This window comes from Choloepus didactylus, chromosome 3, assembly GCF_015220235.1.
Source record: "Choloepus didactylus isolate mChoDid1 chromosome 3, mChoDid1.pri, whole genome shotgun sequence".
Classification (NCBI taxonomy): Eukaryota; Metazoa; Chordata; class Mammalia; order Pilosa; family Megalonychidae; genus Choloepus; species Choloepus didactylus.
In genome coordinates, this window is record NC_051309.1 from 95712690 (window position 1) to 95739202 (window position 26513).

General features: G+C 38.2%; 1 protein-coding gene across 2 annotated transcripts in view; it reads left to right on the forward strand.

Moving 5' to 3' along the window:
- The first annotated feature begins 11343 nt into the window (after positions 1–11343).
- Positions 11344–26513, forward strand: part of HERC3 (HECT and RLD domain containing E3 ubiquitin protein ligase 3) — a 99694-nt gene continuing 84524 nt past the window's right edge. For both annotated transcript variants that reach the window (XM_037830244.1, XM_037830245.1), the window contains exon 1: positions 11344–11508. In XM_037830244.1, coding sequence (XP_037686172.1) covers positions 11421–11508 — 88 coding nt within the window. In that variant the 5' untranslated portion in view covers positions 11344–11420. The remainder of the gene's footprint in view (positions 11509–26513) is intronic.

Here is a 26513-nt window from a genome sequence, read left to right on the forward strand (position 1 = left end):
ATGGAAAATTGATAGTCCTCTCACTTATCCATAGTATGCGCTAGGCATGTTCCCATCTCCCCACCACATTCTGCTCTAGGAAAAATGCCCTTGCTAAGCATTTTGTGCTTATTATTTTTATAATGACGAGTCCAATAATTAAACTCAACAGAGTCTAATTGGCTGATGTGGACCCATAGAAGCAGTAGACATATAGCAAGAGAAGGGAGATTAAAACTTTTTTTACATCTTTTTTGAGATATAATTCACCTACTATACAATTCACCTATTTAAAGTGTAAACTTCTGGGGTTTTAGTATATTCATCAAGTTTTTCAACCATCACCACAATCTAAGTCTAGAACAATTTCATCACCCCTACCCCCAAAGAAACTGGAGCAGTCACACTCCATTCGTTGACCTCCAGCCCTAAACAGTCACAAATCCACTTTCTGTCTCTATAGATTTGCTTATTCTGGGCATTTCATGTAAATGGGATCATACAGTGTGTGATCTTTCATGACTGTCTTCTTTTACTTAGCATAATGTTTTCAAGGGTCATCCATGTTATAGTCAAATATTATTCTATTGTATGAGTATATAACATTTTGTTTATCTATCCATTAGTTGATGGACATTTTGTTTTTTTCAACTTTTTGACTGTTATGAATAGTACTGCAATGACATTCATGTGCAAGTTTTGTGTGGACATGTATTTTTTCAGTTCTTTTGGGTACATACCTAGGAGGAGAATTGCTGGATCATACTGTAATTATGTTTAATCTTTTGAGAAACTATCAGACAGTTTTCCTGAACACAAGTGCCATCTACTTGAAATTTCCAACTTTAGCAATAGGAGCCAGAAGGACTTGGCTGCACCATTTTACATTCCCATTTGCAGTATATGAGATTTCTAATTTCTCTACATCCTCACCAATACTTATCTGCTTTACCTGCCATTATCTATCCTATGTAGATGTGAAGTGGTAGAAAGAGAAGAGATTTTGCTTTTGTTTTTGTGAAAGGGAAGCATGGCTTTTTTTTTTTTTAATTGTGGTAACATGTTTATAACATGTAATTTCCCATTTTAACCATTTTTAAGTGTACAATTCAGTGGCATGAATTACTTTTAAGGAACATGATTTTTAAAAGGTGGTGAAATTCTGGGCTAGAGTAACCAGTCAGCTAAAAGTTGATTGAGTACCTGCTAAATAGAAGAGATACAAGCTTTTACTGTGGTCTCTGTGTTTAAGGAGATTAAAATCTGGCTGGGAGTCAAGTTATATAGAAAAAGCTACCAAACAAGGCAATAGAGTAGACATGTGGTCGGGATACAGGTGGACCACAGCTGGAATGGTTCCCTGAGGCTGTCAGGGAGGAAGTAAGGCTTCACTCATACCTGAAAGATGGGTAAGAAGTTGCGGCTGAGAAGATAACTCCCCCATCACCTCCATTTCTCATTTTTATTTCAAGTGGTAAAATACCATTGTCTAAGCTAATATGGTAACTAAAGGGATTATTTGGTACAAAAATCTTTTTTGAATTGAATAAGCAGAGAGCTCAAAGGAAAGGAGTGATGAGAAGGGACAAAGTGGGGTGATGAGATTAATTTAAAAACTGTTGCCTTAATGGTTTGCAAAGACTGTTTCAGCAAGTCTTCTGTACTCAGGGTTTTCCTTATCAATGATCTGGAAACCATGTTCTGTCTGTGTTCACTCAGAAGGCTGTTGGGAAAACAAAATTGTTTAAAGATGTTTTTTTAAACTCTTCTTAAAACACAAAATAGCATTATTGTTATAATCACTTTCAGCAGTATAGATCAATATTTGTTTTATTTTGAGATGCAAGGTATAGGAAGCTATTAAGGTGAGGGTTATTTTTTTAAATTGGTTACATTTATACATTTATTACTTAGATTAATTTTTCTGACTTTTTTTTTTTTTTTCCTTTTTCTAAAAACTCTCTTCTAGGCTACATGACTCCCTGAAGGATAAGAACAATGCTATGTTGGGGATATTGGTCTCTGGGCCAACCTGGTATCAGTACCAAACCTGCAGGAATTGTGGCTGAGCCACAGGTGTGTGGATTCACATCTGATAGACGTGTCAAGGAAGTGGCCTGTGAGGGAACCACTCTGTGGTTCCTGCTGGAGGATGGGGAGGTTTACACATGTGGCTTGAAACACCAAAGGGCAGGCTGGGCCATGAGAGGGAAGGAAACAAGCCAGTGTGAGTGCACCTAGTCTGCCTTGAATTATCAGTGGGAATGGAAAGGTGAAAGGGCGAGGGCTGGTTGAAGCTTCCTCCCCCTAGTGTTTATCTTTCAGGGAGCTCTTTGGACAGTGCAATGAATTCCCTACTAATTTGATACTTTTGTTTCTAAATATAAGCGTTCTGATGGAAAAACAGATTTTTCTTTTCATCTTATTATTTACATCTTATTATGTAATATCAGTTACTAGAGGAGGGAAGTTGACTAGTTAGTTCAGGGTTAGAAAAAATAAATTCTTCCCCATAATTGAATTATCACAGTTTTGTAAATAGGTAATTCTTTTATAATCAATATCAGAAGTTTTTTCCTAATTACCAAATTCATTCATTTATTACTGTCACATGCTTTTGTTCAGCATTTTGTGCCAAGCACAGTGGTTGCTGTTCTGAGTAGATAGATGAGTGAGATACAGTGCTTATGTAGCTCCAGCAATCCCCTCTGATAAGTGCTATGATGCAAGTATGAGTGAAGAAAGTTGAATATGCTGGGGATAAGGAAAGGGGGTTTAGCTCTGCCTTTGGGGTTAAGTAAGAAGGATAAGTAGGACTTCAAAAATATGTGTATGTGCACACATGTGTGCATGCACATGTGCACAGCAGGAACACTAAGCTTATTACACACCTGAGTGTATCCAGTGATAAACGAAAACATGGGTATGAATATTGAACAGTTGTTCTGGGAAAGTTGAGTATTGTGGTGAGTCTGGTGATTGAGAGTAGTGGGAGAAGATAAGCTGGAAAAGTTGGGGTCTAATTAGATTCCTTAAGTTTTAATGCCTTATATTTATTTATATAATAGGTGCTGTGCATTTTTAAAGTCTGTTGGTTCCAATGTCTTTTTTTCCTCCCACTTTTACTATCTAAAGAATCTAAGTTTGATCAGCATATACATAGCAAGGATTTATGAGGTACTTAGCCTTGGATTTTAGCTTGCCAGACTTTGAAGAAAGAATCTGGGGACAAGGGAAGATCTGCAGAGACAGCATGGTAGGGTAAACCCTGGAATCTGACAAACCTGTTGGAGCTGGTACACTCTCTGACTCTATTTTCTCACCTTAAGTGGGGATTAAAATACCTAGTCTCTCATAGGTGGAGGTTATCTATGTAGATATCTAATGTAGCATCTGGCGTGTGGCATTTATTTGCAAATCAGGCTGCTTTGCAGTTTTCATCACCTGTGGAAAGCCTGGTACAGTCTCGGGGGTTACAAGGCAAGACTGCTGGGTTGGGAGTCTGGAAATGGGTGGAGTCTAGACTTTAATCTGCCAGAAAATAAAAGGGTGGTTTTGGACAAGTTTCTTCTTACTTCTGAACCTTCCTACTCTTCCTATAAAAGGAGTCTACCTCCTGTTCTAATATTGCAGTTCTTAAAGAAGTGGATTCAAATGATAAGAGGAATCGGTAAAGCTCTAGTGGATTAGCAGATGCTGCAGGCCAGTGAAGGCTGCCCTCCTAGCTCTGTCTTGGCTCCACCTCTTGTCAGGCAGCCTTACAGCAGAGCCAGTCACTCTGGCTTTTCTATCTTAGCACCAGGGATGAGAGGATTCAACCTGGGGTAACTGGTAAGAACGGAGACAAAATCTGTTCTAGTTTGTTAATGCTGCAGAATGCAAAACACCAGAGATGGATAGGCTTTTATAAAATGGGGGTTTATTTCGCTACACAGTTACAGTCTTAAGGCCACAAAGTGTCCAAGGTAACACATCAGCAATCAGGTACCTTCACCGGAGGATGGCCAATGGCGTCCGGAAAACCTCTGCTAGCTAGGAAGGCAGCCGGCGTCCGCTCCAAAGCTCTGGCCTCAAAATGGCTTTCTCCCAGGATGTTCCTCTCTAGTAAGCTTGCTCCTCTGCAAAACATCACTCACAGCTGTACTCTGTTCCCTCTCTTTGAGTCAGCTCATTTATATAGCTCCATTGATCAAGGCCCACCCTGAATGGGCGGGGCCATGCCTCCATGGGAACATCTCATCAGAATCATCACCCACAGCTGGGTGGGGCACATTCCAAGCAAATCTAACCAGCACCAAAATGTCTGCCCCACAAGACTACAAAGACAATGGCATTTGGGGGACACAATACATTCAAACCGGCACAGTTTTGCAAGACAAAGATAGCAAACATCTGCTGAAGGCATCCTGGTGAATATATCTAAGTGCAATCTGACATTTATGCGATGGAGCCTCCTGGCACAGCTCCGTCGAGCCGGTGGTGTGTGGGGTTCCTGGGCCTCTGGAAATTAGTGAGCCCCGTTGGAGCAGCCACTTTGGTTCTGTCTGCCACAGGGTCTCCTCTCTCAGATGAGGCTCAGTGCATGCAAGAAACCTGAGCTAGAGGTGTGCCAAGAAGGCTTTCAGATCCAGCCATCGAAGCTAGACCATGCTTGTGATCTAAATTTGGGATAAGCAAGGCTCTAGTGTAAATTACAATAGATTTTTATTGTTGGTTTAGCTTGTCTGTTTATAATTAACATATAATTAACTTCATAAGAGCTGTGGAATAGTGCCTCTTTGAATGGACACTATTTAACTTTTTCATTGGTGGGTGTGTCCTAAAGCCTGAGTACTGTTTGCGTTTATTTTTAATAAAGTAAAGGGAAAAGGAGTATTGAGTTTATTTTTTATGTATGCTTACTGAGAACCGAGACCTGGAGAGCTGCTAGACATGGAAGGAAGTTAGGAGCAGATGGGCCCTATTGTAGGTAGTTTGTACAGGTCCTGGGCCATAGGAATAGATATCCCCAAGGAGCCCCTGTGGTGTTTGGGAAGGGGCTTGAGAGAAGGCCCCCTTCCCAGAGAGGATGTTTCGAGGGCAGTGGGAGGTCTGTGATTTCAATTCATTATCGTTGTGCAAACCAAAGGACTTTGAAGCGTGAAGGATGAAGAAGTGTATGGCTGTTTTCTCCGAGGCTTTATGGGTATGAAGAAAAGTGGTGTAAGGAGTTAGTCCTATGGCAGCCCACCCACATGGGGCCTAGCAGACAATTTTGAACGCGTGGAAACGTTAAGGTTTAGTTTTCTTGCTTTACAGTACTGCCCGCCAGTGGAATGAAGCAGGCCCTCTCATGCTGAAGGGAAATAGGCTGCCTCTACCTATTTCCATTCCCATCAGGGCCTCCCACCAACATGGCTGTGGTTCCTTAGCACCAGTCTGGAAGATTCATTTCTTTGCCTTGAAACTTTGTTTCCTGCTAAAATGCAAATAACCCTGGGAGCCTATTAATCATAGCTTGCCTGAGGGGAAGGAAAGGTTGGTAGAAGGTGATGGTGTAGGGAATGCACAAGGACGAAATTCTTCTGTTGGAACGTTTGCCTTTGTCTGTTCTGCCAGTAGTCAAATATCAGTTCCTCCGTCTCTGACTGGTACAACTGCAAGGTGCATGAATTCATTTTTTTGGAGGCATTACATCCATGCCACAGAGCAGTGGTGTAAAACCTTTCACAAAGATTTTAAGGCTTTTCAGGGTTTTTTAATTCTCTTTTTCCTCCTGGGATATGTAACAGTTTCCTGTTGCTTTTGCTGCCTCTGAGGCTGCTGTGTTTTCCTTGTACTCTCACGTCTCGACTTCTCAGATAAGTAAAGCCCTTGTGTGTGTCTGTGTGTCTGCGTGTGCCTGTGTGTGGCAGGGAGGGAGCATTTCAAGGACATGTTAAATGAAACTCCTGGATATGTAGGCCCAAAATATTTGCCTACTGTGCCAGGAGGCCTAGGGTTCTAGTTAAGGTGTGTCCGTGACTCATTTATTTGTGTTTTGTCCAAGGGCAAAGAGGCCTGTGATTCTCAGAAGTGATTTTCATGAGCAGAATATTAAAGCCCCATCTAAAGGCAACTTTTTTTTTGAAGTGTTAGATTATAACTCTGTTGCATATTTCTCTCCCATGTTACTTTTCCCTCCTTCACTCTCTCTCACACTGTGATATCAGCCTTATCTCCCATCAAAAATTAGGAGTGGTTTCAGTGATGAGGGCCGTTGTAGGGTTAAGTTTAATTTAATCTGACTATGTGAAGTTTTAAAAATTCTGCATAGACATCCCAGGAAACCTTTTCCTAGCAAACCCCAAGGGTAACACTTTACAAGCAGTCTCTATAACATTTTGTTTGATTCATATTTATGATTGGCTTCTTTTACTTCCCCGAGTTACTGTCTTTTTCTCTTTCAGGTAATTTATTCCCATTCACGTTCATATTTTGTATTCAACCTAAGCATTTCCATAATATTCATCACCATATGTAACAGCTCTCCTGCTGTTTGATAAATGAGGTTTATAAAGCATAACATCTCAAAAGCCTCTATTCCCAAAGCTGCGGTTGCTGCTAACCCTGGCAGAAGTAATGCTTTCAACTGGCTTATCAGGTTGCTTGCGGGCATCTAAAGGACACAGTGACTCTTTCGTGCTAATCAGTGCTTGCCAAAAGCAAATTAGTTGAGCTGAAAGGAAATAGAAGAAATTCTGTAATGACTTATTATTGAAGTATATGCTTCCATGGGTGTAACTCTGATCTAAAAGGCAGAAAGTGCCACAGGAAACGTTCAGATCTCAACAATGTACTTGTTCTGTGTGCCATCCTTTCCTCATTAGGGATGGCAGGTGGTCCAGAAGGCTGTGCAGTCCTTTTTGATGATGATGATAACGGCAGTAATAAAACCTAGTGGGATGTCTTGCCTTTTGTAGACAGGTTTCTAGCCTAGAGGTCTAAGGATCAGGAACAAATGTCAAAATTACTAAATTTCATTTTTTGGTGTGGTTAATCAAAAGTCTTTTTTTCCTTATGGTACCCAGTCTACTTTCTTTAGACATTTGAGTGTTCTATAAGATACAGACTTACTAATGATCATTTTCGTTAATGTGTGGTGTTATTTGTGACTTTTAAAAATTTGTAAAGTTTTAAGTAAACACGGTGGTTTGCATCATGATATAAGAGACTTTGTTCATTTGTTAATTATAAAAGTGGTGTTAACATTTCATCTCTGATATGTTTAGCATGTTTAATCTCAGGCTGATCAGGAATGCCTGATAAGGTTTTATTCTCAAGCTGTTTTTCTAGTTTACATTTAATTTCCACTCAGGCCTCGTAGAAGACATAAAAAGGATATAGGTTTGGCTACCAAGAAACTTGTGTTCTTTAATCTACCTGTTAAATATCAAATATAATCAAGATGCTTTGATAAAAGATACTGAGAAACAATTCCCTTTCCATATTTAAAATCATTAGACAACTGTTTGTCAGCCTACTCCTTTATGTGGGGGAAGTACACATGATATTTCATGTTTCTGGCTGATATATTTTGCATTGCAATTTATCTCTTGTTCTTTGTTGCTTTATTTCCTTGAATTATTTACTTCTTATCATTCAGTCATTGATTCAGCAGATGTTTATCAAGTGAGTTCCTCATTTGTTCTGGATACTGTCAGAACACAAAAAATATAATGCAGATCCTACCTATATGAAGTTTACTTTATCTTAGGTTTGTGAGCTTGCTGAAGGAGCGAGCTCTAGTAGTTCAGAGAAGAGGCTACTTTAGTGAAAGTTTCAGTGCTCTAGGGACATGTTGTATTTTTAGTGAGTAAACCCACTGTTTAATTCTGAAGTTTTTTGTATTGCTTCAGCGATTTTGTTCTTTGGCCATTTTGATCTCCTGTCTAGGTTGATGACCTTAATAGATCTAGAGTAAATAGAATTCTATAAAATTTATTAGTCTTGATGAGGTATATTCAAAGTGCTCCTGGAATGCTCTGTAAACATTTGTGGTGGCTTGGAGCTGTGTACCCCAGAAAAAACAAGTCCTTAAACATAATCCATTCCTGTGGGTATGAACCCATTGTCAATAGGACCTTTTGATAAGGCTACTTCAGTTAAGGTATGGCCCAACTGAATCAGGATGGTTCTTAATCTATTGCTGGAATCCTTTATAAGCAGATGAAATAGAGGGAAAGCCACGGAAGGAGCAGCCAGAAGCTGGAAGCCAATGGACCTTAGAAGCCTGGAGAGGCCACCATGTGCATTACCATGTCACAGAGAAGCCAAGGACTAAGGATCACTGGCAGCCAGCTCCAGAACACCAGTTTTCTGGGAGAAAGCATTGCCTTGATGATGTATTGATTTTGGACTTCTAGCCTCAGAATCATAAGCTAATAAATTCCCATTGTTTAGGCCAACCCATTGTATGGTATTTGCTTTAGCAGCCAAGAAACTAAAACATCGTTCTTAGTAAATACTCTCTGATAGAATGTAATGCTAAAATCCTTCTTTTATAATTCTCCATCAGATATGCTATTTTATATCTTGCAGACTTCAAGTCATTTTTTCGTTCATTATTAAAATATGTCTTGAAATCAGGGTTATAATTATTAAACTACTCATAGCAATTGAAATCATTATTGTGAAAAATTTTAATTTAGTGTATTAGCTAATTATTGAGTAAAGTCATGGATTATGGAGCCAGACTGCCTGGGCTGAGATCCTGGCCCTGCTGCTCAATGGCTTTGTGACTCTGGGAAAATTGCTTAACCTCTCTGTTTCTAAGTTTCCTTAGTTGCAAAATGTGGATAAAAACAAATATCTACCTATTAGGGTTATTGTGAGGATTTAATAAGTAGCATGTCAGGCATTTGGGATAATTTGGAATAATGCGTGGCCTATAGTAAACATTCAATTAGTGCCAGTTATTATAATTAATATTATTAGTAGTAGTAATTTGTGTTAACATCCTCCATTACAATTTTTTGATTCTGCCATTCCAGCATATTATCAAATTAATAAATTTATTATTAATATTTATAAATTATGTGCTGATAATTTTTGTAGATTCCCTTAACACTGTGGCATCTGACTGATGATACAGACATTTGGTGGGGAGATGTTGTTAGCTAGTATGATTAAGGGAGATTTACACTTTACATTTGTTTTTATATTTTGAGTCTTAAGGGATCATCTCTTTTCTTTATTTTCAAGTTTTGGGGATCCTTTACTTAATTTTCTCAAGAAAAGAAACTTGCACATATTGAGCATTCTATAAAAATCTGATTATACACATATGGATATGCATAAGTATATCTTATACACATATGGACATGCATACGTATATCTTATTTCTACACCATGGTTAACACTGCCTCTAATCTTCTGTTCCAAACTTGTAAAGATAAGGGAATCAAATTAGGCCTCTGTGGACATTTTGGCACACCAAGGACCACTCTGTGGTATTCTGAGGGATCTTAAAGTGGTTTGGCAACAATTGGCCAGGAATCACGATCTTGCTGCACGTTCAGAACACAGTACAGTCCACTGAGGCTGAGCCCACCCAAACTCTGTGGGCTGTTACCTTAAGCTTCCAGTTAGATTTAATGGGAGTGAATCTTTGGACAGAGATTCAAGTGACTTGAAGGAACCTAAGTGATTTCCCCTCTGCATTCTACAGTTGCCTGAGAAGAGATGATTCTGAGTCTGAACCTGTTTGATCCCTGCTTTTGTTTTTTTGAAAGGGCCGTATCTTAGTTTCCTGGGGCTGCTATAACAAACTACCACAAACTGGGTGGCTTAAAACAACAAAAATTTATTGTCTCACAGTTCTGGAGGCTAGCAGGCTGAATCAGGGTGTTCTGTTGTGAAGAGAGGTTGGGAATGGTTGATGGGTAAGTGTTCCAGTTTGCTAATACTGCTGGAATGCAAAATACCAGAAATGGATTGACTTTTATAAAAGGGGGTTTATTTGGTTACGAAGTTACAGTCTTAAGGCCATAAAGTGTCCAAGGTAAGGCATCAGTAGGGTACCTTCTCTGAAGGATGGCCATTGGCATCCAGAAAACCCCTGATAGCTTGGAAGGCACATGGCTGGCAACTGCTTGCTCCCAGGTAGCATTTCAAAATGGCATTCTCCAAAATGTTACTCTTGGGGTGTTTTGTCCTCTCTTAGCTGTAGCTCTTCTTCAGAATGTCGCTCTTAGTTGCTCTCCAACATGTCACTCACAGCTGCTCCAGTGATCCAATTAAGACCCACCCTGAATGGGTGGGGCAACAACTCCATGGAAAGTGTCCAATGAAGGGTCTTGCCCACAGTTGATTCAGTCATATCTTCATGGAAACACTGAATCAATAGGTTCCAACCTAATCAACACTAATACATTTGCCCCCACAAGATTGCATCAAAGAATATGCCTTTTTCTGGGGAACAAAATATATACAAACTGGCACAGTAAGCAACACATAATATCTTCTATGAGGTTTATTTCATATTGTGTTCAAACCAGGGTCTTTGACACTTTAAAAAAAGTGGAATAATAGAATCTTATTTTTGTTGCATGTTATGATCTATTATATTTCTTTTTGTAAATTCAAGGTCTTTGCTTCTGCTTTCAGAACACAGCTAATGAGGCAATGGGTTTCTCTATAGTGTTTATTATATGGCATGTGGAAATGTATGTTTCTTAAGAGATAGTATCTTATTCATCTTTATGTCTTAGTTCTGATCACAATGTGGTAGGTACATAATGTAGGACATAAGTTAGATAAAATAAATAAAGGGTCTTACATGTTTTATGTCATTTTGTGACATCTCAGTGGGCTCTGGGAGATTGCTGGCATTAGTTCAACAAAGATCATAGTGATTTATGTCTAAAGAAAAATGCTAAATGTTAAAGATGGAGCATAATACAGTGATTTGAATGGTAAATATTTCCATTTATTAGGCTTAATAGAACTGAGAGTAGATTTGGTATCACATAGCAGAAATTCTCCAAAGTGAACTATAATATACATAGCAGCCACAGCTCAGTAAACTTTTCAGTTTTTACCCAGTTTTAGAAAGACCACAATGATGGTGAGAGTAGCCTGGGAACACTGCCTTTAACAAACAGTATCACTTGGTCTGTGGATCACACATTCATTTATTAGTGGACCTCCACCCTTTCCTCCACTGAGCTGTCAAACTAATTTAATTTATGAAACAAAGAAGATCCAAAGGTACAACCTCTACACTCCTTCCTCCGACAATAAACTAATTTCTCATAAGCAAGAGTATCCATTTGTTAATATGATTGATAGAAACACTGTCCAGTGATAGCCTTTTTTTTTTTTTTTTTGCAGAATGTGTGGTTGTGTTTATGGGGACGGGAATTTTGTAGTGATGAAGAGATTCATTCTTCCCTCCAATTCTCTTGTCCACTGGTGTGGTTATGAGATCTGCTGTACTTCACTTAAAGCCTTTATTCCTCAGATGCTTTACCAACAGAGTCAGCCCTACTACCATGCCATGTTTTTCAGGTACCAGAATCAGCCTATTATGTTGAAAGTTTTATTTTTTTTTTCCCTTGTGATATTCTCCTTTGATACTCTGTTATCAAATGGAGCATTTGCCATAGGATCAGAGACTCTAAGAAGGAATGTGGTTTACTTCATTAAAATTTGGGAAGGTCCGGGGCTTTGCCTGAGGTCTAGTCACAATGACATCTTAGTCTGTTGATTCTTTTTGGGGATTGTTCATGCTGCTACTAATAGGGTTAGAAAGTCTTATCTCTTTTCTTCTTTTCAAAATCATACTAATGAGAACTTGCAGAAAGTCTGTTAGCAATTTAAAAACTCTGTCTTCCACTTCCAATAGATTTATGATAAATCTGTATACTTTGTCACTTAAAAGGAGTCTTTTGTTTATTTGTTTGGAGTTGGTCTAGTGCTATATGAATAGTGCTGATCATGGGGAGAGATAAAGTAGATTTTATTGGAAAGCAGAAACATCAAGTGCTGGTAAGCTCCCAGCAGATCTTGAATGTGGCAATCTTTTTTTTTTTTTTTTAAGAAAATTTAGCTTTTAGTTTTTTTAAATACAGATGGGAAGGTGTGCCGATTTGAATGTATTGTGTTCCCCAAATGCCATTATCTTTGTGGTCTTGTTGGACAGACGTTTTTGGTGCTGGTTAGATTTGCTTGGAATGTGCCCCACTCAGCTGTGGGTAATAATTTTGATGAGATGTTCCTATGGAGGTGTGGCCCCGCCCATTCGGGGTGGGCCTTGATCAGTGGAGCCATATAAATGAACTGACTGAGAGAGAGAAAGCTCAGTGAGTGCAGCTGGGAGTGATGTTTTGAAGAGGAGCAAGCTTGCTAGAGAGGAACGTCCTGGGAGAAAGCCGTTTTGGGGCCGGAGCTTTGGAGCAGATGCTGGCTGCCTTCCTAGCCAGCAGAGGTTTTCCGGACACCATTGGCCATCCTCCGGTGAAGGTACCCGATTGCTGGTGTGTTACCTTGGACGCTTTGTGGCCTTAAGACTGTAACTGTGTAGCAAAATAAACCCCCATTTTATAAAAGCCTATCCATCTCTGGTGTTTTGCATTCTACAGCATTAGCAAACTAGGACAGAAGGAGACTAAGTTCATGAAACATGATATGAGTGGATCTATTTCTAGCATAGTTTCAACTTATTCGAAACTGGGCAAACTTGTCACTTCTTTGCACTTTGTGCCCCCTTCCTCTCTCGACTTAAACTTACCAAAGGAAATTCAAAATAAAAATGTTTTCTATCTTGCTCATAGCAAGACAGTCCTGATTGAGACAGACAACAGGTTCTGCCTGTACTTTCTGCCTGTACACAGAGGCTGTTTGGGCACAAAGTCAGAAGAGGGAGCATGGGGAGGTGGGTACCATATACCCTTAGGCAGCAAGTCCCCATTGGAGGAAGTCCATTTCCTTCAAGGAGGTAGAGCAGAAGTTGGGCTATGTTTGGTTTCCTCCAGGCTCAGCTGGAAGTAGGAATGTTGGGAGGAAAGAAAGGAAAGGTAGGAAAAATGGAATAGCAGTTGTGTTGATCTCGTCAGGACGCACAAGTTATACACCCTTTTCCCTTTCTTATGAAAGAAAGAAAGTTGAATTAATTGTGGAATGTCTTGATTTACTGTGAGGTAGCATATATCAGTGTATATCAATATTGAATACACCAAACCAGGTTAGTCATGAATGAGAAGGTGGACGTTTTTTGCAGTGTTTGTATGAGTGCTAGCCTATAGCTTTATTTACTCTTCTTTCTGTTCCCCATCCTTCACTAAGGGTAGCTCTTGAAGCAGAAAAGTATTGGTAAATGCCTTTAGTATTTGCAGAATAGTGATGTTGGTGGTGACCAATATATCATCATTCTGGTTATTACATACTCTCCCATTGGTCACTGAGGCTGTAATTCTGATTGTCTAGGTGCCTGTCTCCTTTCCTCTTCACCATTCTAATTTTTTAATGCATTTTTTATTGTGAACTTTATCATATATACATGAAAGTGATAACTTTCAAAGTACAATTTACGAGTAGTTAGCAAATTTCAAAGAATGTCATGGGTCACATTTACAGAACTTCAGCTGTTTCCGTTATTGTAAAATCTAACATACATACAGAAAGGTGTTAACTTTCAATGCTCAACAAGCAGTTATATAGGTAATCTCAAAAATTTTTATGGGTTATAGTTCCACAGTTTCAGTTCTTTGCTTATTATGAAATATAGGATATATACAGAAAGGTGAAGACTTTCAAAGCATAATTCAATGATTAGCTATAGAGCAAATTTCAAAAAATGATGTAGGCTACAGTTCCACCATATCATTAACCTCCTTCCAGCTATTTCAACATCCCAGCATTAGATATATAAAGTTTCAGTATTCATAGACCTTGGTTAAATCTTATCTTGTTTGTTGCTACATCTTCTTCTCACTTAATCTCTTTCTCCATCTTCAGGGGTGTCTAGGCAGTGACCATCCTAACTTGTTCGTATTGAAAGGGGTGTCAGCAGTATGGGGGAGGGGGCTTCATCTGATTGTTGTTCTTAAAGAGGCTGTTGCCTCTGGGTTTTAGGACTTTTCTGACACAGGAACACTCTGGTGGATTTAAGTTTCTGAGAGAGAAAATTTAGTGAGTGAATCTTTTATAGAATCTCAGGTAGGGAACTAGGTATTTGAGGTCTACTTTTGGTAAGGGCATGGCATACTGTGGCCATTTGGGATGTCTAGCTGAAGCCTGCATAAGAGAAACCTTCAGGATAGCCTCTGACTCTATTTGGGATCTCTCAGTCACTGTGACCTCAGCTTGTTACCTTTCTTTTTCCCCCTTCTGGTCAAGTAGGCATTTTCAGTCCCTTGCTGCCAGGGCCAGGCTTATTCCTGGGAGTCATGTCCTACGTCTCCAGGGAGATTTGTTCTCCTTGAGAGTCGTGTCCCTCATGGGGGGGAAGTTAGTGTATTTATTTGCCGAGTTGGGCTGAGAAAGAGAAAGCCACATCTGAGCAACAAAAGAGTTTCTCTGGAGGTGCGTCTTAGGTATAATTATAGGAGGGCTCAGCCTCCCATTACAGTTTTTTATTTATTAAGTTTCACAAGAACAAGCCTCAAGTGGAGGGCTTGATTTATTAAGTAGTGGGTTCCTAATTTCTCTTAATATATATTGTATCCCAAGGTAAACTATCAGTTTCTTACATTAACTTCACTTAGTTGTACAATCATCATCACTCTCAACTTTAAACAATTATCATAACATAAAACATCGAGAGTTCTTATTAGCTACAGGTTTGTGGTGCTACTCTGTGGGTTACATGCCTTTAAACAACCGTTTACGGACGTGTTCACCTTTAGTGTGTCACTGATACGTATAATCTCATTAATGAACCATAGTCACACCTGACCATTCCCATACCCGTAAGTTCACCCTCATTATCATATCTGGACATATTAGATTATCCTTCACCCTTCACTAGCTTCTGTCTATCTTTAGGTCCCCTATATTTTACATTATAAAACACTTATTTTACATTTTTTCGTGGAGTTCACATTAGTGGTAACATACAATATCTCCACTTTTGTGTCTGGCTTATTTCACTCAGCATTATGTCTTCAGGGTTCATTCATGTTGTCATATGTTTCATGACCTCGTTCGTAAGATTCCATTGTATGTATATACCACATTTTGTTTATCCACTCATCTGTTGAAGGACATTTGGATTGTTTTCATCTCTTGGCAATTGTGAACAACGCTACCATGAACATCGGTGTGCAAATATCTGTTGATGTCACTGCTTTCAGATCTTCTGGGTATAATCAAGAAGTGAGATTGCTGGATCTTAGGGTAACTCGTACTAGTTTTCTGAGGAATTGCCAAACTGTCTTCCAGAGTGGCTGTACCATTATACAGTCCCACCAACAATGAATAAGAGTTCCAATTTCGCCACATCCTCTCCGGCATTTGTAGTTTCCTGTTTGTTTAATGGCAGCCATTCTTATTGGTGTGAGATGATATCTCATTGTGGTCTGGATTTGCATTTTCCACCATTCTAATTTGTCATAAAGCCTCTATTACCCTCTCACGTAGAGGAGGACTTGTCTTTAGTTAAGGTTTTTTAAATAGCTGCTTTTCATTTTTTTAAATTGATAAAATGTGATTAGGAGTGGGACGTGGGTTGGGCCAGGAGGGAAATGAGGGATATTTCCCTCTCTTCTCTCTCTCTTATACCTGCAGAGATTAACATATATGACCAGATTTAGGTTGAATGAGGGGAGGGTGCTAGTACATTTCATTCAAGTTTGTGCAAGGCCACTGGATCTACAGAGTTTCTTTTCCTCACCGTTTTATGATTTCAAGGATAAAAACAAATCCTTATTCCATCTCCTCACCATCATCCCTTCATTCAATTACTTTATGAATTACCATTTAGCTATCTAATTTAGATATTTTGGGTCAGAAAGTAACTAATATTATATTTCCAAGTTTGTCACAGTTTAAATGAACTGTTAACTGTGGCAGGAATGAGAACTCACATGTATTCCAGCCATGCAGAGATGTCTAGTGACCTTCTTACCACTGACCCCTGTGCGCCCAGCCAGGGATGCTCCAGGCTGTAGTGCATGTGGATCAGACCAAGCAGTAAAAGCTTTGTGACAGGAAAGACTGGAGGGGGCCAGCGACTTCAAAATACATCCTTTTCTGTTTTGTGTTTAAGTGCTGTGCCGGTTTGAAGCTGTTATGTACCCCAGAAAAGACCATGTTCTTTTAATGCACTCCTGTGGGTGCAGACTTATTGGGGGGGGGGGGGGATGGACCTTTTGATTAGGTTGTTTCACCATTGTGACCAACCTGATTCAAGGTGGGTCTTAATCCTTTAATGGAGTCCTTTATGAGAGGATAAAGGACGGAAAAAGCCCAGATAGCTAGAGAGAGAAACACCCAGAGAGCTTGGAGAAAAAAAGCCCCCAGAGAAGCAAGCAACTGAAAGAGCCAGAACCTGAAAGCAGTGAAACCCGGAGAGAAGGATCAGCAGACTGGCCATGTGCCTTCCCGTGTGACAGAGGAGCCCCGGATGCCATCGGTCTTTCTTCAGAGAAGGTATCGTTCTGTTGATGCTTTAACTGGGACATTTTCATGGCCTTATAAATTCGTAAACTAGTAAATCCCCAATGTAAAAGCCAACCCATTTCTGGTATAGTGCATTCTGGCAGCTTTAGCAAACCGAAACAAGTGCCTACTCTGTACCCCTTCCTGTAGGCTGGCAGTCACGAAGGGGGCAGAGCTTCCAGCAACGCACAGTCCCACAGGTCAAGGAGAAGCTACGTTTCAGTTTTCTTCCAGTTTTACTGTTGTTTCCCTTCCTTCCCTCAGTGTGTTCTTTATTATGAATTTTGTATGCCACTGCTGTGTTTAATTTGCATATTTATATAAACTGCTAGGGTACTTTGACTTTCCTCAGTCAGGCTTTTACACAGAATTTATTTCTGGTCTGGATTGCATGGCTGCACAGGTCAGTCAGGCATACGATAATGGGCATTTCGGGGGGGAGAAGATGGTTTACTTAATAAATGATGTTGATCTAATTGGCTATTTCTCTGGCTGTTTCCCTAGCTGATACCATATTCAAAAGTAAGTTCTGGGTACATGAAAGATACAAGTGTAAAAAAAATTATAAAAATAATAGAAAAAATTAGGAGAATGTATTTGGAACCTCGGTGGAACAAGACGGATGGCTCATCAGCCGTAAAGGAAACAATTGGCAGATGTGAGAACTGGAAAATTTGAAATTTCTCTATTGTATACATTATCCGTAAACAAAGTAAGAAGATGAGTGATAGACAGGGAGAAATATTTGCCACACATTGCCAGATTAAAGTTTGATATCTCTAATATAATACTGACCTCAAGTTGATAAGAGAAAGATAAGCAGTCTTATAATAAAATGGACATTTTACAGAAGGGCACTTGCAAAAATTATCAATGAATATATGCAAATTCATTCAGGAAAATGAAAATTAAATCGAGATACTGTTTTTCCAGCTGTTTGATTGGCAAACGGTTTAAAAGAGTAATAATACCCAGTGCTCACTGGTGTAGTATATGGGCTAATGGAGGAAGTATGAGCTGCTACAATCATTTTTAAATCAACTGGCTGTATTTAGTACAATTTTAAATGTTCTTGCCTTTTGATCAGCAGTATCATCTTTATACTAACTCACAGAATATTTCCAACTTTGACTTCGCTGAATTCCAGACTTGATGTCCACTTAAAATCTCTACTTGGGTATCTAATTGGCATCTTTAAACTTAACATATGAAAAGCCAAGCTTATTTTTCTCCCCTTCTTGTTCCTCACCCTATTTTCTCCATCTCCATTCTTCAGGCCAAAATCCTTGGAGTCATCCCTGATTCTTCTCTCTCTTTCTCTGCTTCTCTCTGTCTTTTTTACATTCCACATCCAATTCACCAGCAAATCCCTCCATCTGTCTTGAGAATACATCAGAATCTGCTATCTTTTCCTACCCCCTCTTCTTCTTCTCTGTTCCAAGTTACCATCCTCTTTTATCTGGATTTTTGTGGTCGTCCCTAACTGTTCTGTTTTTTTCCCACCCTTGACCTCCTTTCCAGAGAGTTAGTCACCATACTACTCCTCTCCTCAAAATCTTACAATGGCTTCCCGGCTTATTTCTGACCTCTCTTCTCTTCACCCACTTTGCTCCAGCCACAGTGGCTCCATTCCTCCCTCCTCGGAGCATGGACACTTGGTTTTCTGTAATCCTGGAACTTTCTTCCTCCAGTTTTTACATGGCTCATACCCTGATTTCCCTTGGATCTCTGCTCACTTGTTGCCATATTAAAGATGCCTCTCTTTACTATGCGCTGTTCCCACTCCAGCAACCCTTTGTTTTCCTGCTCTGCTTTGTTTTTCTCCATAACATTCATCACCATTTCTCATATCAAACATACATGCACTCTCTCTCCCATACTTTCTCCCTTTCTGTCACTCTCTTCTGCCCCTCCCCCTCTTTCCTTCCCTTCCTCTTCTCTTTTTCTTACTTGTTTAAGTTCCATGAGGTCCAGGACTTTGTTTTGCATTCCCAATACTTAGAACAGTGTGTGGCACATAGTGTAAGTGTGGCCCTCAGTATTTTTTGAATAAATAAATGATTTATTGTGAAAAAACACAAAAGCCTTGTTGATTAAGGAGTTTAGAATACCATCTTTGTAAAAATAAAATCAAGCCCAAACTCTGTTAAAAAAAAAAGATATTGCTTTGATTTTTTCCTTTTATGGTTATTATGTGTAGTTCATTTCTTGAGATGATTACACAGCTTCAGCTGCAGGTATTTCCCTGGTGGTGTGTAATGATCTGCATGTCTTGCAGGTGTAAAGCTGCTAAGAAGGAAAGGTCACCCTAGAAATTCTGCGTGCACTCTTACAGCAAGTTTTGTCTGATTTTCTTTTGATAACTGAAATAGTGGGGAAATCAACTGGAGGTATAGTGTTCATGCTAGGGATCCAAACATACTGAGTATCTACATTGCATAGTGTGTCAGTTTCCTTACCCAAATACATATGGAGTTTCTTTTTGTAATTCTAAAACTGTAAGTATTCCAAAATTAGGAGTTGTATGACATCTGCAGTAGGTAACTACTTGCATTGCCATAACAGCTTTCTGACTCAAGTTTTGACCCATCTTCCACCTCTTTTTTTAGTAGCAGCTTTATTGAGATATAGTTCACATACCATACGTTTCACCCATTTAAGGTGTATAATTCAGTGATTTTTAGTACATTCAGTGTTGTGCTACCATCACCAAAATAAATTTTAGAACGTTTTGTCACCCCATAAAGAACCCTCATACTCATTAGTAATCATTCCCCATTTTCTCCCCACCGCCTACTCACCCAACCCTAGACAACCACTAATCTCATTTCTGTTTTCATAGATTTGCCTGTCCTGGACATTTCACATAACTAGAATCATACAATAGGTGGTCTTTTGTGACTGATTTCTTTCACTTAGTGTACTATTTTTGAGGTTACCACATTCGTTTATCCATTCATCAGTTGATGAAAGTTTCAGCTACTTTTTGGCTACTATGAATAGTACTGCTATGAACATTTGTGCACAGGTTTTTGTGTGGATATATGTTTTCATTTCTCTGGGGTATATTCCAAGAAATGGAATTGCTGGGTCATATGGTAACTGTCAGAGTGAGAGACACCTAAAGAGATGCCAGCCTACTCCAATGTAGGTCTCAGAGTTGCCAGTAAAAGCACGACTCACAGCTTCTGAGGGAATGATGTTTTAGTCACAAATAGAAGAGAGAGAGCAATGGGTTTCAGTTCGCCATAACCAGTGGGTCTCAATCGTGGCCAACACAGGGAGGTGTTCCATGCACAGCACCCTCTCTTGTGTCCACGTGCTGCTGTGGTGGAGGAACCCTGCTCCCTCCCCAGCGGAGACTGATTTACCATTTGGTGTGAACTGGATGTCATAAAACCTGCCCACCAGACTGTTTCCAGGGATATGTACATGCACTGGGGACCACAGGGGAAAGAATGTAAAATTCCCTTGTCTACTGGGGGATTGTGTTTGATCCCTGCCAGGCAGACACACCTGGACTTGAGCACAGGATGTATTTGTGGGTGTCAGGGAAAGGCAGTCCCCTACCATAGTAACTGCTGTTTTCCAAAGCAGTTGCACCATTTTCCATTCTCACCAGCCATGTATGAGGGCTTGAGAGATCTAAAAATGCAGGTCTGCTCATAAGAGTTTTGTGGGATTAAATGAGATAAAACATGTAGGAAGCAGTCACTAAATGTTGGCTATTATCATTATTGATATAGTGGGTGCTCCTGGTGTATAACAAGTTCAGAATCAATGCAGAATTTTTAAGGCAGTTTTTTGGGATATATGCACACAGCAAACTATCTGATGTATAGTCACTGGCTCACAGTATCATCACATAGTTGTTCATACAACCCCATGATCAATTTTAGAACATTTTCATTACTCCAGAAAAGAAACAAAAAAGAGAAAAGAAAACTCAAAATCCTCCCAAACTCTTTATCCCCCCCCACCCCCATTATTGACCCTTAGTATTGGTGTAGTACATTTATTACTGTTGATGAAAGAGTATTACAATATTACTGTTAACTATAGTCCATAGTTTGCAATAGGTACATTTATCCCATATACCCCTCTATTATTGACTCCTTGTAGTGGTGTCATACATTTGTTCTAGTTCATGAAATAATTTTTTTATATTTGTACAGTTAATCATGGACATTGTCCACCATGAGATTCACTGTGTTATAGATTTCCATATTTTAACCTCCAGCTTTCCTTCTGGTGACGTACATGACTAAACTTCCCCTCTCCACCACATTAACACACCATTTAGCACTGTTAATTATTCTCACAATAATGCAATGCGGAGTTCTTTAACATCAGAATTACTTGGGCAACTTTTTAAAACTGCAGATGTGTGGATTCTCCTTAAATTTTCTGATTCAGGTGGCTGGGATGTATCCAGGCATGTATGTTTACAAAAAGTTTCCCAAGGGATTCTGACACTCATTTCCTGTTGGTTGTGAATCATTGCTTTAAAGATCCCTATTCTGGGCGTTTACTCCTCTAAGAAGCCATCTCTAGGTCCTGTCTGACTGGTTTGGTTACTCATCCTCTGGGCTTTCATAATGTGCTTCATATAATTTTGTCAGTGGAGTTACTTCATTATAATGTAATCTTTAAATCTGTCTCCTGTTGTAGCCTGAGTCACTACGAATGAATGAATGAATGAATAATAACTAGCTTTTCGTTACTCAGTATACATCTTGGATGTTACTTCTTCCAGGAAGCTTCTTTTAACTCTCTCTCTGTCTTTCCCACCCTCAAGCTGGGTTAGATGCCCCTCACATTGGCTACGATGAGCAGCCTGCACATGTCTCTTTCCTCATACTATGCTGTAACGTCAGTTCATATGCCTTGTTTGCCTCTTAAATTAGAGGGAACTTGAATGCAGAACCATTTCTTACTTAATCTTTTCACTCCAGTATCTATAAAGTCTGGTATATAATAGCTCATAATTTTTTGATTTGTTTTATTTTATTATTTTAAAATCAGCTTTATTGAGATATCATTTACATATAATATAATTCACTAACTGTAAATATACAATTTAATGACTTTTAACAATCATAATCAGGTAACCAGCACCACAATCTTAATAGAGAGCATTTTTGTCACTCCAAAAACTTCTCTTGTGCTGTCTTGTAGTCAGTTCTATCTTCTCATTAACAGTTAAACTGCTTAACACTACGGTTTTTACTTTTCTAGACTTTTATTCAAATGGAATTGTATATTACATAGTCTTTTATATCTGCCTTCTCTGTGCTTCAGATTCATCTTCCATATATCAATACTCTAATGTTTTATTGTTGAGTAGTGTTCCATTATATGGAATACTTGTTTTGTTTTATCCATTGACCAAATTAACATGTTTTTTTCCCATATTTTTTCATATTTTCATATTTTAAGTAAAGCTGCTATGTATATTTGAGTAAAAGTCTTTTTGTAGACATAGGTTTTCATTTCTCTTGGGTTAATACCTAGGAGTGGGATTTCTGGATCATATGGTAAATGTAAGTTTAATTTTATACAAAATTGCCAGATTTCCTAAGTGATTGTACCACTTTACATTCCTACCAGCAATTTACTAGTTGCTCCCATCTTAGGCAATACTTAATTATCTGTGTTGTAAATAGTAAAAAGTCAGTCTTTTAAAAATGTTAGCCATTTGAATTCATGTGTAATAGTATCTCATTGTGGGTTTAATATGCATTTCCCTAATGACTAATGATGATGAGCAACATTTCAAATGCTTATTTTTGGCCATTCATATATCTTATTTTTTTGTGATGTGTATGTACAAATCTTTTGCTCATTTAAAAAGTCAAATTGCTTGTCTTATTTTTGAGATGAAATAGTTTTTGTATATTCAAGGTACAAGTCCTTTATCAGAGATGTTTTGCAAATATTTTCTCCCAGTGAGTGGTTTTCCTTTTCATTTTCTTCAGAGCCTTTTGAAGAGCAAAACTTTTAAATTTTTATGAAGTCCAATTATCAATTTTTTCATTATGGTTTATGTTTTTTATGTGCTAAGAATTTTGCTTATCCTAGGTTCACAGTGATTTTTTTCCTAAGTTTTATTCTAGAAGTTTTATACTTTAGCTTTATACTTATGTATCTTGTCTACAATTCATTTCAAGTTAATATTCTGTATGTCTGTGTTCTAGAACTATTGTTGAAAAGACTGTTTTCATCCACTGAAATACCCTGGCACCTTTGAAAATTAATTGTCCGTATATGTGCCAGTCTATTTCTGAATACTTGATTCTGTTAATCTACAAGTCTGTTGTTATTCAGCACCACACTGTATTGCTTATTATAGCTTTATAGTAAATCTTGAGAGAATTGCTGCAGATAGTGTAAATCCTTCAATTTATTTTTCACTTTAAGAATTGTTTTGGTCATTCTAGGTCCTTTGCTTTTGCCTGTAAATCTGAGAATCAGCTTTTCAATTTTATAAAAAAAGCCTGCTGGGATTTTCATTAGGATTGAATCTACAGATCCGTTTGGGGAGAATTGACATCTTAACAATATTGAATCTTTCGATCTATGAACATGCTATATTTCTCCATTTACTTAGGTCTTCTTTAATTTTTCTCAGCAATGTTTTATACTTTTCACTGTGCAGGTTTTGCTCATATTTTGCTAAATTTTTCCCTAAATGTTTTATATTTTTGATGATATTGTACATGATATTTAAAAATATTTATTTCCATTTTTTGGTAGCATATAGAAATATGATTAATTTTTGTGTATTCATCTTGAATCACCTTGCTCATGTTAGTAGTTCTAGTTGATTTTATTTTTGTAGATTTCTTAGGATTTTCTGTATAAATGATGTAGCCTATAAATAAAGCCAGTTTTATTTCTTCCTTTTCAATCTGTATGCTTTCTATTTCATTTTCTTGCCATATTTCACTGGATATCACCTTTAGTACCATGATGAATAGAAGGGTAAGAGTGGATGTCTTTGACTTGTTCTTGATTTCAGGGGGAAAGCATTCATCTTTAATCACTGAGTATGTTAGAAGTGGGCTTTTCTTGGATGCTTTTTAGCTGATTGAGGTAATTCTCTTCTATTACTCATTTTAAAAAATTGTAAATGACTGTTGGATTTTGTCAAATGTTATTTCTGAATCTATTGGGATGATCATGTGGCCTTTCACTTTTAGTCTGTTAAGGTGGTAAATTGCATTGATTATTTTTGAATATTAAATGAATCTTGCATTCCTGGAATAAATTCCACTTGGTAATTTTTATATTTTGCTACTTTTGATTTCTAAAAATTTGATAAAGATTTTTGCATCTATGTTCATGAGGGTTAGTGGCATGTGTTTTTCTTTTCTGGTAGCATCTTTGTTTTTGCTATCAAGGTAATGCTGGCCTTGTAAAATGAGTTGGGAAGTGTTCCCTCGTCTATTTTCTGGAAGAGTTTATGTGGAATGGTTATTATTTCTTCCTTTCATGGTTGGCAGAATCACCAGTGATGCCATCTGACCCTAGAGCTTTCTTTGTGGACCAGTTTCAATTTCTTTAAAAGGTATGGAACTAATCAGTTTCTTTATTTCTTCTTAAGTGAGCTTTTATATGTCTTTCAAGGAATTTGTTCACTTCATCTAATTTGTCAAATTTATTGGCATAAAATTGTTCATAATATTATTATCCTTATCATGTCTGTAAGGTCTGTATTTCTGATATAGGTAATTTTTGTTTTCTCTCTTTGTTTTCTGATTAGACTGGCTAGAGGTTAATCAATTTTATAGATCTTTTCAAAAAACAAGTTTTTGATTTCAGTGATTTTTCTTATTCTTTTTGTTTGTTTTCTCTTTCTTTGACTTGTGGTATTATATTTATTATTTCCTTTTTTCTTTTATTTTGTGTTTAATTTGCTACCTTTTTCTAGTTTCTTAATGTGAAAACCTAGATTACTGATTGGTGATTTTTCTTCTAATATAAACATTTCATGCTAAAAATTTCTTTCTAAGCACTGTGTTCTAGTTTGCTAATGCTGCTGGAATGCAAAACACCAGAAATGGATTGGCTTTTGTAAAAGGGGCTTATTTAATTACACAGTTACAGTCTTAAGGCCATAAAGTGTCCAAGGTAACATATCAGCAATCAGGTACCTTCACTGGAGGATGGCCAATGGTATCTGGAAAACCTCTGTTAGCTGGGAAGGCACGTGGCTGGTGTCTGCTCCAAAGTTCTGGTTTCAAAATGGCTTTCTCCCAGGACGTTCCTCTCTAGGCTGCAGTTCCTCAAAAATGTCACTCTTAGTTGCACTTGGGGTGTTTGTCCCCTCTTAGCTTCTCCAGAGCAAAAGTCTGCTTTCAACAGCCATCTTCAAACTGTTTCTCATTTGCAGCTCCCGCGCCTTCTTCAAAGTGTCCTTCTTGGCTGTAGCTCCTCTTCAAAATGTCACTCTCAGCTGCAGTGAGTTCCTTCTGTTTGTCAGCTCATTTATGTGGTTCCACTGATCAAGGCCCACCCTGAATGGGTGGGGCCACGCCTCCATGGAAATGATCTCATCAGAGTTATCACCTACAGTTGGGTGGGGTGCATTTCCATACAAACAATCTAATCCAAACGTTCCAACTTAATCCCCACTAATACATCTGCCCCACAAGATTGCATCAAAGATATGGCTTTTTCTGGAGGACATAGTACATTCAAACCAGCACATACTGCTTTAGCTGTATTCCACAAATTTTAACTTGATATATTTTCATTTTTACTCAGTTCAAAGTACTTTGTAGCATTTTGCTTTGTTATTTTGTTGTTGACTGATGGGTTACTCAGAAGTATGTTGTGTATATCAAATATATGAGGATTTTCCTGATATCTTTCAGTTACTGATTTCTAGTTTAATCTCTCTGTCTTCAGAGTACATATTTGGTATTATTTCATTTCTTTTAAATTAATTGATATTAGCATATAGTCTATTTTGGTGAATGATATGTGTGCACTTGAAAAGAATGTGTATTCTGCTGTTGATGTTGGTGAGTGGAGTGTTCTATAAATGTCATTAGGTCAAGTTGGTAGATAGTGTTCAAGTCTTTATGTCCTTACTGATTTTACTTCTACTTGTTCTATTAATTACTGAGAGAGTAGTGTTGAAATCTCTCACTGTAATTGTTGATTTGCCTGTTTCTCTTTTTGCTACATGTGATTTGAAACTCTTATTAGGTATATACACACTAAAGATTATGTCTTCTTGATGAATTGGCCCTTTTAACATCATGAAATGTCTTTTTTTTATCCCTGGTAATCTTTATTGTTTTGAAATCTACCTTGTCTGATATGAATATAGCCACTTCAGTTTTGTTTTGATTGTTGCTAATATGGTATATCTTGTTCTGTCTTTTACTTTTAATTTATCTGTGTTTTTATATTTAAAGTGGTTTTCTTTTAGGTAGCATATAGTTGGGTTTTGTACATTATTCCAATCTAATTAACTCAATTTTTTTTTATTATTCATTTTATTGAGATACATTCACATACCACGCAGTCATGCAAAACAAATCGTACATTTGATTGTTCACAGTACCATTACGTAGTTGTACATTCATTATCAAAATCAAGCCCCGACACCCTCATTACCACACACACAAAAATAACCAGAATAATAATTAAAGTGAAAAGGAGCAACTAAAGTAAAAAAGAACACTGGGCACCCTTGTCTGTTTGTTTGTTTGTTTCCTTCCCCCACCTGTCCACTCATCCATCCACAAACTAGACAAACGGGAGTGTGATCCCTATGGCCTCCCCCAATCCCACTGTCCCCCCTCATAAGCCACATTTTTATACAATTGTCTTCGAGATTCATGGGTTCTGGGTTGTAGTTTGATAGTTTCAGGTATCCACCACCAGCTACCCCAATTCTT